General features: G+C 48.9%; 1 protein-coding gene across 1 annotated transcript in view; it reads right to left on the reverse strand.

Moving 5' to 3' along the window:
* The window catches only part of sptbn1 (spectrin, beta, non-erythrocytic 1), a 92,429-nt gene that overhangs the window by 12,423 nt on the left and 63,162 nt on the right, over positions 1–16,844 (reverse strand). The window contains 15 exon segments of the mRNA XM_066648224.1: positions 296–498; positions 643–1,399; positions 1,514–1,651; positions 2,265–2,683; positions 2,886–3,337; positions 4,714–4,867; positions 5,266–5,568; positions 6,532–6,690; positions 7,400–7,517; positions 7,862–8,049; positions 8,307–8,419; positions 8,504–8,619; positions 8,719–8,799; positions 10,405–10,496; positions 10,628–10,801. Of these exon segments, the coding sequence (XP_066504321.1) occupies positions 296–498; positions 643–1,399; positions 1,514–1,651; positions 2,265–2,683; positions 2,886–3,337; positions 4,714–4,867; positions 5,266–5,568; positions 6,532–6,690; positions 7,400–7,517; positions 7,862–8,049; positions 8,307–8,419; positions 8,504–8,619; positions 8,719–8,799; positions 10,405–10,496; positions 10,628–10,801 (3,467 nt within the window).

A 16,844-nucleotide genomic window follows, 5' to 3' on the forward strand; every position in this document is an offset into this window, starting at 1 on the left:
ATGAGTGAATGTGTGTGTGTGTGTGTGTGTGTTGCCCCTGTGAAGGACTGGCGCCCCCTCCAGGGTGTATTCCCGCCTTGTGCCCAATAATTCCAGGCAGGTTCTGGACCCACCGCGACCCTGAATTGGATAAGCGCTTACAGATAATAAATGAATGAATGAATGTGATACTCATGTGGTACATGAATGTGGTACTGTTTTATCTGTTTTGTGACATGTTTAATAGATTCTTTTCTGAACTGGATGTCTGAGTCAGACTCAGCTGTGTGTGTGTGTGTGTGTGTGTGTGTCGTACCTGTCATCAATAGAAGCTGCTCTCTCTTGAATTTTCTCAGCGTTGATGTTCCCGTCGCTGGCCAGTCTGCGGCCAGCCTCCACCACGCTGTTGATCTTCTCCTCGTTGGCGTCCATGGTTGTCATGAAGTCCTCCTGCTTCTTAATGGCCGCTTCTGCTCCTTCCAGAGTGGTGGGCATCTCAGTGTGGGCCAACACATACTCCTGAGGACAGGAGAGGAGATAGGAGGTCATTAACATAAGCTACACTATAAGGAATGCAAGAAATTAAGCTAGTGTACCATTAAGACCTATAATTGGACTCTAGGTCCACACTAAACTGAAGTGAGCTCTTCATCAGTGTGTTACCTGGTTGTTGAGGAAGGCCTCTGCCTGTTTGGTGTCTCTGAGGAAGAGCTGATAGGCGTGGGACTGGGACAGGAGGCTCTGTCTGTTCTCCCACATCTTGTGCAGCTCGTTCCAGCCTGTGTCCAGCGCCTGTAGCCTCTGCCTCAGGAACATGTACTGAGCGTCCGTCTGACCCTGGGTCACCATCTCGCCCATGTCCCGCATCTTTTGGTAGTCCTCCTCATAGTTGTCGATTTCGTTCTTGATGCCCTCGTGTTGGGCCAGCAGCTTCTCAGCCTCGGCCAGTGTGTTAGGCATGTCCTCGGAGGCGATGGCCGTCTGAGTGCGGGACAGCCAGGACTGGAAGTCGTCCAGTTCCCGCAGGAACTGCTGCAATTTGCTGGCTTCGCCCAGGGAAGCCTCGCGGTTCCGGAGGGTGGCCTTCATCTCCTCCCAAACCGAGTCGATCTCAGCCAGCCGGCCCGTTATGGCCTTTGCTTGCTCGGGATGTTCCGTCGCCAGCCGCTCCGCCTCGCTTCGCAGGTCGCCCAGCTTGGCCTCGATGGCGGCCAGATCGCGCTCCATCCCTGTGAGCTTCCTCTGCAGAGCCATGACCCCTGTCAGGTCATTACCCAGCTCCTGAGTGGACTCAATCACCTTGGTCTTCTCACGGATCCAAGACTTGGTCTCGTTGCAGTCCAGGTGATAGTTCTGCACGCCCAGAGCTGAGTTCAGGGACTCCTTCTTCTGGTCCACCAGGTCTCGGAACTGGCTCCATCTAAAGAACGGCATTGTGGAGATGTTCACAGAACTTTACGCGCTTTGATTTCTAAGCAAAATAAAACATTAATTCCTCAGCAGAGCATGGCTAAGGCTAAATCAACGAGCTTGCCTGGTGTTAAGTTTGTCCTGCTGGGCCTTGATGTCCTTCTCACTTGGGTGTCCATTGTGTATCAGCTGCCTGGCGATCTGATTGACCACGGCCACGCGAGACGCTTGGTTATTCATCTCAGGCTCCAGACTCTCAAACCTAGGACACAGCAGACCATGGTTTATTTACTCGTTCAGTGCATTACAGTGGAATATGTGCCAGTTCAGAGCTGTAGGAGATGAAAAAAACCAATAACGTCGTCAGTGGAGACATGATGGAGTAAAGATTAGAAGAGGCAGGAACAGGCCGAGTAAACCCCAGCCTTGAGGAACTTCACTGGACTCAAGAGATTTATGTAAATGTGAGAAGCAGCCAACTCCAATGAATAACAGCTGGGAGTATGAGTCATTTTGAGGGTTGTAACCTCGACACACCACGGCCAGTGAACATCGAAATGTGAAAATCTGATGTCTGACCACAGAGCTGGCCTCATCTCCCTGTCTGACTCAGCAGGAACATCTGCTGCACTAAATGCTCCTAATCTGCCATTTCTCTAGTTCTTAATAATGCACTGTTTACTCCCACTGCTCCACAACCCAATGCCAGGGGAGAATACACCTTAAAGCAGCTGAATTCACTCGGTATGAAGGTGTTATATAGTATGGTTTCTACACTAACAACTCACTGTAAATGTGATAAAGTGTGCTGTTTCAGATCCTGGATCTGAAATAACTGGTATGTGGGTCGTAATTCCTAACCCCCAGCCTCTCACCTGTGCTGAATGACCTCCAGGTCCTCCAGTTTCTCTGGGATCTCCATGCTGGTGAGCCACTGCTCTCTTTCGTCGATCCACAACTCGCAGGCGTCCGCCTCGCTGAACATCTTGTAGAGTGCCAGCGCGTCCTGGAGAGCCTGCTTTCTCAGTCTGGTCAATTCCGACACCTCCTTGTAGCGCTCCTCGATGCCTGTTAGGCGTTCACTCACGTCGGCTGACTCGGCCACTTCGGGGCTCAGGGCCCGGGCTTGCTCGTGCAGGGCGTCTATCACGGGGCGGTAACTGGCGACTTCGGCCGCTGCGTCCTTGTGCTTCTTGACTAGGGCCTGCGTGGAGAACTCGTCATGGCCCACATCTCCACTGGACACGATTCGCAGAGCATCCAGCGTCCAGGCGTCCACGTCATCGGCATCGGCCTGGAATTCAATTACATTCAGTTACGTTTATAAATGGGAAGTACAGAGCAGAACAGAGGGATTTACAGAGCTCCTCTTCAGTGATCCAGGTCAGTGGTCAGCACCTCTACCTGGAATTACTAAAGTGGAGGTCTTTCCCAGCTCTGAGCTCAATCTTAGGGTCTAAATTAATAATCTGGTAAGCCCTTCAACCCCTTCAAACCTGGAATTGGTGCAGTCCACAGGCTTCCTCCAATCGAGACTTGCGGAGAGCAGCTAGCCGCTCCAGTTCTGCCCACTGGGCCTGGACCTCGGCCACGCGCTCGCGGATACGGTCCTCCCCGAAGTGTCCGGCGTCAGCCATGGCCAGACCCTCACGCACCGTGTGCTGCAGGTGACCGGCTCGGCCGGTCATCTCGTCCTCCAGGGAGCGGTGCTGACTCAGCAGACGGACCGCTCCTGTCAGGTCCTTCCCGACGTCGTCCGAGGACAGGATCTGCTCTTTCTCCCGGATCCAGCCTTCCTCCTCTGCCATCTCCCAGAAAAACTTCCACAGCCTCCGGGACTCCTCGAGGCGCGCTCGCCGCTCGGCCGCCAGCTGCGTCAGCTCCTGATAACAGAACTCCAGATGAGCCACGCGGTCGCGGATCACCTGCGGGTCACACGGCTTATAACCTGAGAGAGACAGAAAATAATACTCACATAGTAATTCACAATTATGGGATACTCATAATGTCATTATTATGAATAGTAATGGAGTGGGTTTCCATACAGTGTGGATGTACCATAACGTTACTACCACCTTGGTTCTACATTCACGGTCCACGGACTATTATTATTATTATTATTATTATCGTTACACTTATATAGCGCCTTTCTAGACACCCAAGGACGCTTTACAATCCACACTGCTCAGAACATTCAATCCACACACTGGCGAGAAGCGGCAGCCAAACGCGCACAGCGTACTCTCCACCAGGAACGACCGTCCACCTGGAGGACTGCATCGGGCACTAGGATGACTACCATTACAGACTGTAGTCCATTTCTTGCTCCACCCCATTGTTCAATGCTCAGGACCTCCACAGGACCTCCACAGGACCACCACAGGACCACCACAGGACCTCCACAGGACCTCCACAGGACCACCACAGGACCTCCACAGGACCTCCACAGGACCTCCACAGGACCACCACAGGACCACCACAGGACCTCCACAGGACCTCCACAGGACCACCACAGGACCTCCACAGGACCTCCACAGGACCTCCACAGGACCTCCACAGGACCTCCACAGGATCTCCACAGGACCACCATAGGACCACCACAGGACCACCACAGGACCTCCACAGGACCACCACAGGACCTCCACCGGACCTCCACAGGACCACCACAGGACCTCCACAGGACCTCCACAGGACCACCACAGGACCACCACAGGACCTCCACAGAGTGGTTATAGTGGATATTTTTGGTTGGTGGATGATTCTCAGTCCAGCAGTGGCCCTGAGGTTTTTAAAAATTCCAGCAGCCCTGCTGTGACTGATCCACTCGTACCAGCACAACACACACTAACAATCCACCACCACACCAGTGTCACTGAGAAGGATTCCCCACCCAAATCACAACTGGGTGAAACGGGGATGAAAAAGTATGCAGAGAAACAGATGGATTGAAGTCTGTAACTGTAGATCCACAAAGTGCAATTGCATGGTCAGTGGAAATGATAAAATGGAAGACACACGGAGAAACAAAGAGATAGTAGTAATGTTATGGCTGACTGGTGTATTGGTTTTGATAGCTGTGTATCTACTTAATTAATAATAGCATAAAAAACTGCACATACAGCACTAACCCCAGAGCCCTGAGGGCTCCGGTAATGGCTGAAAAAGAGTGTGAGGGGAACAATGGAAAGAAGAAAAACAGATGAAGGATAATAGTAGGTTAAAGATGCTATTATCTGCACCTGGACCTGATCTAAACTCTTGGCCTAAAGCTCTGCTGCCTCTCAGTTAAAATCTAAACATATCCAGTGTCTCAGTGGTGCTCACCCTCATCGTCAACTGCGTATTTCTGAGCGTTGGCGTTGACCATTCGGACGCGGTCAGCCTGGATCCCGATGTCGGCCTCCACCAGGGCATGCTTCTGCAGCAGATCCTCAACTCCCAGCAAGTGTTTCCCATAGTCCTGAGACAGGAGCAGCATCTAAGGACAAACAGGAAGTAGGAGTGGTCACTACATACAGCAAATGTGATTAGTGCTGCCATCTTGGCATTTTCTCCACAAACGCAGAGCTAACAACAGAAGCACATACATCGTGTGAGTGTGTGCTATTTCAGGACAGTTTCCATGTTTACATTTCTATTGCTAGTGATAAAGCACAACATCAACATCCCTTTTTACAGCAAAAGAAAACGATAGCATAAAATGCACCTTTTCTCAGTGCTGCTCCTTTCTACGGCAAGGAACGTCTTCTTTCTGCACTCCTCTCACTGTACTGCTTCTGCTCATCCTTGCAACCTGACTCACTCCTACTTCTTTTCTATCACCCACTCTCTCTTTTTTCCTCTCTCTCTCTCTCTCTCTCTCTCACACACACCCACCTTCATCTCATCCATCCAGTCCATGATGTAGAGCATCTCCTGGAAGACTCTCTGTAGTCCGAGATTCATCTCCAGCCGGAGTCTGCGGGCCTTCAGCAGCTCCAGCAGGTAGTCCCAGAGGCGCAGGACGTTGTCCTTCCGCGCGGCAATGCGCTTGATGTCGTGGTAGTTTTCAGCCTCCAGCTCTCGGGCCACGAACACCACCGCTTGGACGCGCTCCTCGTACGCTGCAATGTCCGTCTCAATGGCCTCGTGCTTCTTGGTGGCCGCCTCCACAGCCTGCAGGTCGAAGCCAAAGTTGTCCTGTAGAGAGACGGGGTACAAACTTAGCATATGACAAACAATCCGCAGGTAAGAAGTAGTGCTTTAGCTAAACCTAGAAAGTAAGTTAGATAGATAGATAGACAGATGTGAAGAAATAGAGGATCTAACAAACTGGTTCTTGAAAGATATCTGGGAAACCCACGCAGACACAGAGAGAACGCACCACACTCCTCACAGATAGTCACCCGGAGGAAACCCACGCAGACACAGGGAGAACACACCACACTCCTCACAGACAGTCACCCGGAGGAAACCCACGCAGACACAGGGAGAACACACCACACTCCTCACAGACAGTCACCCGGAGGAAACCCACGCAGACACAGGGAGAACACACCACACTCCTCACAGACAGTCACCCGGAGCAGGACTAGAACCCACAGCCTCCAGGTCCCTGGAGCTGTGTGACTGCGACACTAACCTGCTGCACCACCGTGCCGCCCAATATTTGAATTTCATATTACAATTATTCATTGCACAGAAATACTTCAAAATCATTTTATTAACTGTTTTGAACACTCTGTCTTTGCTCAGTACATGGCAACAGTTTGACAGTATTTACACTAGTGATTGCAAACGTTTGTACTACAGTGACATTTCTTATAGTGGCCACCAGGGGGAGCAAATAAGTGTCATATGAACAGTCTCTCTGACGAGAATAACAACACGCAGCCACCCTGTATCTGCACCGCTCTCACATCAGAATCAACTCTGAGTAGGAGGTACATTATAAAAGTGTGTGTGTGTGTGTGTGTTGTAGAGGTCCCCAGGCCTTTGACTCATCTGATATACTCCTCTAAGGCAGGGTTTCTCAATCAAGTGAGCCTTAAATCACCCTCTGAGGGGGAACCAGTGGGCTAAACTGCCCAAGCAACTCTAATTCAACTTCCAGTATGTCTAAGCACTGTGCACAGTGCTGAAGTGTGTGTGTTGATGGGTCACCTGTGAGACTAGCCTCTGGTTCTCACTCAGCCAGGTTTCTCTCATGGCTGCCTTGCGGTCGAAACGGCGTGCCAGTTGCTCCAGCTTCTCCTGGCGAATCAGCTCGGTTCTCAGAGCCAGCTCCCGCTCGTGCTCCGCCTTCTCCAGACGCTCCCATGCCTGGCGTGCACACAAACACACACACACACACACACACACACACACACACACACACACACACACACACACACACACTCCCATTAGCCATGAATACAGTGCCCTTTCGGATATTCATTTGTTATAACTTCATTCTTCATGCTCATTTATGATTAATTAATAGCTATTACCATTTCCTCTTTGGCATTTCAAAGGTGAACCAGACTGGCATCACGTCAGAGTAATTCTATATTCACTACATGTCCAAAAGAATGACAGTTTCAGCTACAACATCTTCATAGAGAGCACCATCCAATACCACAGTGAGGAGTTAGCTTTGTGGTTGTGATCCAGAACTATTCACAATCAGTGCATATGACCTCACTACAGCTCTTGTGGCTGAAGGCAATTACATCCTCACCCACAGCAAAGCTCCCATATCTAGTGTGAAGCTTTTCTTAGAAGAGTAGAGGCCGGTGCTGCACCACTATGAAACAAATAAAGCTGTGGCCAGAGAGCACTAACCTGACATCATTTATTTAGGTTGAAAAACAATGTGTACGTTTAGACCAGACACCCCTCCCCCCACTAAAGATCTGCTTATTCCTAATCAGATACTGAAAGTTTCGTTTTTTTACTGGAGTTCTGGTGTGTTTTAAAACTCAGCACAAATCCTTGGCACGTTGTGTCAGCTACCACAGGCGGGAGCGGTTTCCCAGAGCCCGTGTCTCACCTTGTTAATGTCTGAGATGAGCTTGCCCTCTCTGGGCATGTACACTTTCTGGTTGTTGGCTCTCATCTTGCTCTGGATCGTGAACAGAAGGACCTCCAGGTTTCCCTTCTCTGTGAACCTGGACGAAGGGGGAAAAACGCTGTGAGTGGTGTTGTGTATTGAGTAACACTGCCCTCCACAAAGCAAAACCGGGGTCCCAGGAACACCGTGTTACACCAATAAAAGACTCGTAAACACTACTTTAACTCGCGTGGGTCAGTCTGCATAAGAGTCGCTGCCAAACACTATAAACATAAAACGGCTCATACGGTGTCGAACCTTTAAAATCAGTTCCGTTTAACGTCAGCGCTACTCAGTTCCCGCTCTACAACAAACACACATTCTTCTCAATTTCAAAAGCCTTGGGATTGCGCAAAAAGTAGCTGGCTTGAGAGTCAAGAAGGAAAAGGCTGCCCCACTCACTTGGGGGGTTTCTCCACAGTGCGGTAGGTGTTGAAAGCCTGGAGCTGCTGCTGCACCCCTACCAGCGAATTAGCAAACTTGCGGTTGTTGAGGATGATGATGGTCTGCTCGATCCACTCCAGCAGGTCTGAGGCCAGAGACTCGTATTTCTCAATCATCTTCTCGGTTTCTATGGCATTGTCGAGCACCTAGGGACGAGAGAGAGGTCTTTTATTTGTATTTATTTATTTAGTGGTTTGGGTTTTACCCAATGAGCGTCCAGAGTTTGGGGATGGACAGATTTACCCAATGATTAGGTTTCCCTAGATCTCCCTCCTCAGTTGCACAACGCTACCAAGCAAGAAATAATAAAGCTAGCATAGATTCCAACAGCTTCTAATGCCAAATCGCTGTAAGACCAATTCTGCTACGTCAGAGTCCAGTATACTGTAGGTGTGCCACTTACTTTCCCAATACGCTTGCCCTCCACCTTCAGGGCCTTCATCTTGGAGAAGTAATGGTAGTATGTGACGACGTAGGTGATGACTGACTTCTCGTCAGGATGATCCACGCTGATGTCTGCAATGCAAACGGCATATCGGTATTACATCAGCACTCCACAGTGGTATCACTGTTAAACCGGGGGCTGGAACAAGGCCTTACCCTCAGGGTCCAGGAGTTTGGTCAGCCCCAGGTGCTGCTCGGCCAGGTTGAAAGCATTCTGCAAGTTGTAGTGAGCATTGGACTTCTTCAGTTTGTCAAAGTCAATCAGGTCTGGCCTGGATAACAGACGTTAGGAGAGGAGTTGGAAGGGCGCTTACATTTTAGAGAAAAGACCCTGGACTTAAAGCACAATCTTGGCTGCCCTGAGGTCGTACCTGTGTTTGTGGATGAGAGCGTTGAACGCCATCCCGTCACGCCAGCTGGTGGTGAAGTTGTGAATGTTGACATTTGGATAGCTGTGAAGAAGCCAGAAGCCTTATTAACATATTACAGAGTGTATGATATGTGCTGTAGTGTATTGACTTAATTCCACTGCCTTCCATGCAGTGTTCGATTCCCCATTCAACTAAACAGCACTCTCTCAGCACACAAATAAGAGTCAAATGTCCATAGGTTTACCTTCATTTCTTAAAACACAAGCACAACACAAACAGCTGTCCTCTTCTCCCCCTACATGTTCTCTTTTGGGACCTTTCTCAAATTGCCATCTGTAGTATTTTCCCTGCCTCAATTCTTGGCCTAAACCCTATGCCCTAAGGCCTTCCTCGGAGCGAAGGGTGAGCAAAAGGGACCCGAGAGTCTAGGTGTTCAAGGGGTTGTAGGGTTCAGAGGAAATGCTTGCGTTTAGCAATGTTAAAATCTGTCAGGGTTAAAATGTAAACTTGTCAGTTACATGGGTTTTCTGGTGTAAATGTGAGGCTTAAATGTCAACACAGTGATTCGGTTTTGTAGTTTGGTACGAACAGAAAATAACTCCTTGCTTTTCCTGCTTGTAACGTCCTGTTTGTTTTCCTCACCGTGTGCTCATGTAGCGCATGACTCTGGTTGTTGTTATTGTCTCTGTCCTAGTCCCGCCTTAGCTCCGCCCTCTCGTTATTGTCCCCAGGTTTCCCTTTGTTTCAGTGTTCCCTTGTCGGTTCTTGTGTGTGTAGATGTGTGTTTCTCTTTCTCGGCGTCTCCCATGTTCTCTGTTGTCTTACTGTCTGTTCGTGTGGTTAGTTTGTGAAACTCCTTGCTCGTGTTTGTTTTGTTTTCTGGTCCTGTTAAATAATGATTCCTTGCGTTTACGTCCACCTCCCTTGTCTGTCCTGCCAAACCGTGACACTGCTAAACTATATTTTACTTGTTGTTATTGTTTAGTGCCATCCAGAGGTGGATAGTAACATACTACATTTACTCTGTTACATTTACATGAGTAAACTTTTGGATTATTTTTAGTATTTTTAGTTCAGCTACGTTCTGCTCGCTACTCCACACTTATTTTTATCGATCCGTCCAATGCACGATCTGTGTTTTGTTTTGTTTTGTCGAGACTTCCAACAGAGTCTCTGTCACATGACTGCATCTCACCAATCAAATGTAGCCACTAGGGACGTTTGACTCTGTTTCACCAATCAAACAGAGCCAAGCCGTCACATGACCACACACAAAATCCCTGTGGAAAACAGCCTAGAAGCACAGTACGATGGCAGAGACCGCGGCGTGCGTTTCGCAACAACAACCCGAAGAGAAACCGACTTTGTAAAGAATTAATTTATTATTGTTTTAGTTGTTTAAGAGATATTCTCTGGCTCTGAATTTGTTCAGCGCTGTTGTATATTTTTGTGCATTCAGGCGTATTATTTAAACAAAGAGGCGACTCAGCAGTTACTCAGTACTTCTTTTTAGTTTTACTTGAGTCATATTATTCTAAAGTAACAATAATTGTACTTGAGTACAACTTTTGCCTGCTCTACCCACCTCTGGTGAGTGAAAATTGGTGCTACCGATTACTGAAATGACACCCTGCACACCATCCCAGAACCAGTGGAAAAATTATGGTCACCCTGGAGTCCACTCACCCTGCAGTCTTCATCTGACACCACAGCAGCAGAGCATCTTTGGCCGAGCGCTTCTCCTTATTGTCCTCGGTCACAACACTGATGTCTTGGATCTGTTTAACGCAGAATTGCACACACTCAGTTTAATCCTGTCTAGGTTAGAGAAGTCCTGATGCATTCTACTGCATCCCACACATCAAACGCAACATAAACCCAGTGGACCAAGAGATTTACGAGCCGTTACCTGGAAGCGGAGGATGATGGTCCAGATGAGGCCGAGTGTGAGGCGGTGATTTCCATCCACGATGTCATGGGAGCCCATGTTCTCCAGGTGGACCCTCTGCTCCTTCAGGAACTGCAGGGCTTTGTCCACATTCTCCAGGCAGTGGATCCTCATGCGACCCTTCGTGGGCTTGGGCTGTGGAAAGCAGACAGCAGAACCGTTGATGACGACATCGCACTGGAAACTGTTCCTCTCGGCTACTTTCTAGGTCCAGCTGGACTCGAGTACCACAGCTGGCTCTGCACCTCTTGAGGTAGAGTACAGTTACGCAGAGCAACAGCAGGACTTCTTCTCAGGTCATGGAGTTTACCGCTCCTAACTGGAGATCTGTCCTGAATTATATTTGTCCTGCTTGAAACAGAAAGCCAAAGTGGAGAGCCCCTAAGTGACAGATAACATGAGTTCACACAGGTGCAGTGGGCTACAGAGCTGCAAGGGTTAAGAGAAAGGCCGGCAGCGTCCAGTTCCGTCCCGCAGGAAAATGGAACTGCAGCTGAAAGGCTCAGCTCTGCCGGAGTTAATGATGTACACCACGGCCTCGGGGACGGCCCAGCGCTCTGTTTCTTTTCTGACACCTGCGATGGAGGAAAGTGACGCTCACAGGAAAAGCAAAGTGTCAAAGCTCTAGATGGATTGAGCCACTCTGGTGGAAATGCCTTTGTTTAACACAGGTCTGACGTGTTTAATGTGGAACGGTGGGCTCCTCTAGTTCACCTTTTGCACTCTGACAAAGACAGAGACCACTCTTTATTTATTGAATACTCAGTCGATACAGCACCAGCTTCCTCAGTGAAATCGGCCGAGAAGTTCAGTCAAGGAGTTTGGGGGCTTGGGGGGTTTGGAGTCAGGGTCTGTGTTGTACAGATTCCCATGAAGGGATTTAGTGTAGTAACTGACTTAGATGAAAAGCTAATCACCATTGGAAATAGTTCTCAGTCCAGACTTAGGCTTAATCTAGGTCTGGATTCGTTTTTATGAGCGTCATGTTAAAAACCATAACTCCACCCTTAACTCTGCTGCTGTTGAAGCTGCCTCTGCCCCTCCCATCTCTCCTCAGGCATGCGCTTTAATTAATGTGTTTAAGTGCCTTCAGAAACACCTACTCTTACCCTATTTCTTACCCTTGGATTCTACATTTGAGTCTCATTATCAGTTTCTTCATTCAATTTTTTGGGTTCTGACCTCGGCAATGATTGACTAATAAGTTCCTGGTGTTGTGTAATGGATTATTGTGTGGAGGATCTCTCTGGTGTGACGAGGAGTGGCCTACAGCAAATATCGAGCTTTGGGAAAACCCCAAATAAAGCCAGAGTACTTCCATCCTTCTCTTCTGTGTGTAAAAACGAATCTTTCATTGTAAAATGAACAGGAAGAGGATAACCAAACTCACAAGCTCAAGGTCAGAGTGACTCTTTTTCTCTCAAAGGTTCAGAGGTCAGAACTCGGTCTCCAGTTACATCAGACGGACTTTGGTTCAATGTTGGAGTTTATACGACATTCCTGAAGCACAGAGGAGCAGTGTTCAGGAAGAGCATGGGATCATTAGCTTTATTAAGCCCTGAAATTCCCAGGGTTATTACATTGTTAGGCTTCTTGTTTAGCAATTAGGTGAAAATCTAGCGAACTAGCTAAACGCTTGAAGGGGAATTTCACTGACTTTTGCAAAATTTCTTTGTAATTAGTTTGTGGAGCTCATTCAGAGCGAGGGGATGATACATTGTGGAGAAAGTTACTGTACAGTGGTGGTAATTGGAATGAGAACTGTAGTGATGTCTACAGTAAAGCCACATCTAACCATTTCAATTTCTCCACCATGAATGGGTTTTTAAAAATACGTTAAACTGAGTTTCCTTGAGGTTGTGGGTTTGTTGTGGGGTCTGTGAGGAGTGTGGTGTGTTCTCCCTGTGTCTGCGTGGGTTTCCTCCGGGTGACTGTCTGTTAGGAGTGTGGTGTGTTCTCTCTGTGTCTGCGTGGGTTTCCTCCGGGTGACTGTCTGTGAGGAGTGTGGTGTGTTCTCCCTGTGTCTGTGTGGGTTTCCTCCTGGTGACTGTCTGTTAGGAGTGTGGTGTGTTCTCTCTGTGTCTGCGTGGGTTTCCTCAGGGTGACTGTCTGTTAGGAGTGTGGTGTGTTCTCTCTGTGTCTGCGTGGGTTTCCTCCGGATGACTGTCTGTGAGGAGTGGTGTGTTCTCCCTGTGTCTGCGTGGGTTTCCTCCGGGTGACTGTCTGTGAGGAGTGTGGTGTGTTCTCCCTGTGTCTGCGTGGGTTTCCTCCGGGTGACTGTCTGTGAGGAGTGTGGTGTGTTCTCCCTGTGTCTGCATAGGTTTCCTCCGGGTGACTGTCTGTGAGGAGTGTGGTGTGTTCTCCCTGTGTCTGCGTGGGTTTCCTCCGGGTGACTGTCTGTGAGGAGTGTGGTGTGTTCTCCCTGTGTCTGCATGGGTTTCCTCCGGGTGACTGTCTGTGAGGAGTGTGGTGTGTTCTCCCTGTGTCTGCATGGGTTTCCTCCAGGTGACTATCTGTGAGGAGTGTGGTGTGTTCTCTCTGTGTCTGTTTGCATTTAAAGGTTTAAGAATGCAGAGTGTACCGTAGCCAATGGCCTTGGTTGTTCCCTGGTCATTCAAGAGGTTGCCAAATATACGCAATACCATTATATTAAATGGTATTAAAATGGCTAATATCACTAATAGCCCTATATACTAAAATACGGCATGTCTCATTCTTGGGAGGGAGGCTCCTGTGTTTCTTAGAGTTCCAGTTGTGGGTGTGAGTGAATGAGTAACTGGCTAGAGTGTGTTTGTGTGTGTGTGTGGAGACTTTGCACTGAGGTGTGGCGAGTTGGAGGACAGACGGAATCAAATAATGGACAAAGCTGGGACAGGGAGGTGGACGCCCCAAGCCTCTGGAGAGGACACTCTGGAGAGGACATATTGAGAGGACACTTGGATGCTGTCGGATCCAGTGGGTGGGGCCTCTCTGAGTGAGAGAGTCTGACAAAGTCAAAAGAGGAGGGGCCTGACATTTTCTAAAAGCCCCCCCGACTCCACCCGCTTAGAGCTCGGTGGTATGGTCCTTGCTGAGTCTGTGAGGAGGTCTCCTATGGACATCTCTCTCACACACACACACACACACACACACACACACACACACTGCAGAGGCATTGCGGCTCTTTGAGATGCAGATCACACACACACACAGCAGGCAAAGAGCTGTATGAGCGCTTACAATGACTTCAGCACTTTTCTTTAAAGCCCCCTACATTACCGTCAAAGCAGCCTATGGGAAAGTATGAGTGACACCTGCATCAGCCAATCCCTGAAGTCGACACAGGACTCAGATTAATATCAATTCAAAAAATTAAATATGAGTCAATGAGCAGAGTGAAACAGCCCATTTACATCTAAAATTACATTCACTGTGATTCTCCACTCACCAGTAACTGGAAGAGCAGAGCCTCTGTCATTGCTACTCTGGGCTCAGCACTGCAGAAACTGCACTGTGTAACTCTGGAAGGAGGGTGTAACTATGCTGCCCAGGCAAAATATAGACATGTTACATACTGAAGTATCATTCATTCATTCATTCATTCATTATCTGTAACCCTTATCCAATTCAGGGTCGCGGTGGGTCCAGAGCCTACCTGGAATAATTGGGCGCAAGGCGGGAATACACCCTGGAGGGGGCGCCAGTCCTTCACATGGCAACACACACACACACACACATTCACTCACACACTCACACCTACGGACACTTTTTGAGTCGCCAATCCACCTACCAACGTGTGTTTTTGGACTGTGGGAGGAAACCGGAGCACCCGGAGGAAACCCACGCAGACACAGGGAGAACACACCACACTCCTCACAGACAGTCACCCGGAGGAAACCCACGCGGACACAGGGAGAACACACCACACTCCTCACAGACAGTCACCCGGAGGAAACCCACGCGGACACAGGGAGAACACACCACACTCCTCACAGACAGTCACCCGGAGGAAACCCACGTGGACACAGGGAGAACACACCACACTCCTCACAGACAGTCACCCGGAGGAAACCCACGTGGACACAGGGAGAACACACCACACTCCTCACAGACAGTCACCCGGAGGAAACCCACGCAGACACAGGGAGAACACACCACACTCCTCACAGACAGTCACCCGGAGGAAACCCACGCAGACGCAGAGAGAACACACCACACTCCTCACAGACAGTCACCCGGAGCGGTAATCGAACCCACAACCTCCAGGCCCCTGGAGCTGTGTGACTGCGGCAACATTTGGCACTGCCTACATTTCTAGGGCAAACATTCATCTTCCTCACTTTCCTGGACCTGTCTCGGAAAGCACTGTTATGTAAACGGACAGTCATTTGTGCAAATGAATATAAATTGCGAATACAACAAACCCCTGGAACTCCTGTTTACCCAAACTGAGAGGGCAAGTCTGGACCCACAACACTGCTCAACACCGGCAACATTTGATGAACGCTCAACTTCATAGAGATGTAACTTGAGCACGCAGAAAGGGCTCAGAGCAAAGGAGGAAGGATATGTCACACTCAAAGGACACGTGTAAACTGGTCGGATTCAGGTGACTCGGCTTGATTCCTGAACGTATCAAATATCGGCCCTCGGAGGCCTTGAGAGGGACATCACCGGATGAAGACCAGGAGGTTCCTTAACAGAACAGGATCTCTCTGTAAGCTGGATAACTTCAGCTCAGAATGAGGACTGTGTCCAATTGAAAGAGCTCTTAGCTCTACACCTATTGGACTTGACTTGGAGTTGACTATGAACACATTCTGATACACACTGAATGTTTTTTTATATAAATATAATAATAATCTGGGTGGTATGTGAAATGGTCAGTAAATTATAAACAGAAAACACAATGCAGAAAAATGATAAAACACTCCTGAAAATGGCCCAAAAAACAATCAGATCACTCTGAGAACGGTTGAGGCGTGTCTTAATATTTTAATGAATGTGCATGACCAGTGAACAAAGTTTTGTTTACATTTCCATGGCAACCCACAGCCTTGAGACAGAGAAGCTGTTTTTTTTTCAGTTTTTTACTTTGAATTGCAGTTGTGATTTCACTGATATTTAGGGTTTACTAAAATTTTCATTCAATCATTCATTCATTATCTGTAACCTCTTATCCAATACTTGAGTCAGTGGTGAGGATTGGAACTAGACACTAGATTAGAAGCTTTTAATTCATTAATTCATTCATTGTCTGTAAATATCCAGTTTAGGGTCGCGGTGGGTCCGGAGCCTACCCGGATTCATTGTGTGCAAGGCAGGCACACACCCTGAAGGGGGCGGCAGTCCTTCACAAGGCAACACACACACACACACACATTTATTCACACCTATGGACACTTTGAGTCACCTATCCACCTACCAACGTGTGTTTTTGGAGCATGGGAGGAAACCGGAGCACCCAGAGGAAAACCCATGCGGACACAGAGAGAACACACCACACTCCTCACAGACAGTCACCTGGAGGAAACCCATGCAGACACAGAGAGAACACACCACACTCCTCACAGACGGTCACCCAGAGGAAACCCACACAGACACAGAGAGAACACACCACACTCCTCACAGACAGTCACCTGGAGGAAACCCATGCAGACACAGAGAGAACACACCACACTCCTCACAGACAGTCACCCGGAGGAAACCCACACAGACACAGAGAGAACACACCACACTCCTCACAGACAGTCACCTGGAGGAAACCCATGCAGACACAGAGAGAACACACCACACTCCTCACAGACAGTCACCCGGAGGAAACCCATGCAGACACAGAGAGAACACACCACACTCCTCACAGACAGTCACCCGGAGGAAACCCACGCGGACACAGGGAGAACACACCACACTCCTCACAGACAGTCACCCGGAGGAAACCCATGCAGACACAGAGAGAACACACCACACTCCTCACAGACAGTCACCCGGAGGAAACCCACGCGGACACAGGGAGAACACACCACACTCCTCACAGACAGTCACCCGGAGGAAACCCATGCAGACACAGAGAGAACACACCACACTCCTCACAGACAGTCACCCAGAGGAAACCCACGCAGACACAGGGAGAACACACCACACTCCTCACAGACAGTCACCCGGAGGAAACCCACGCAGACACAGAGAGAACACACCA

The sequence above is a fragment of the Hoplias malabaricus genome, chromosome 16, assembly GCF_029633855.1.
Source record: "Hoplias malabaricus isolate fHopMal1 chromosome 16, fHopMal1.hap1, whole genome shotgun sequence".
Lineage (NCBI taxonomy): Eukaryota > Metazoa > Chordata > Actinopteri > Characiformes > Erythrinidae > Hoplias > Hoplias malabaricus.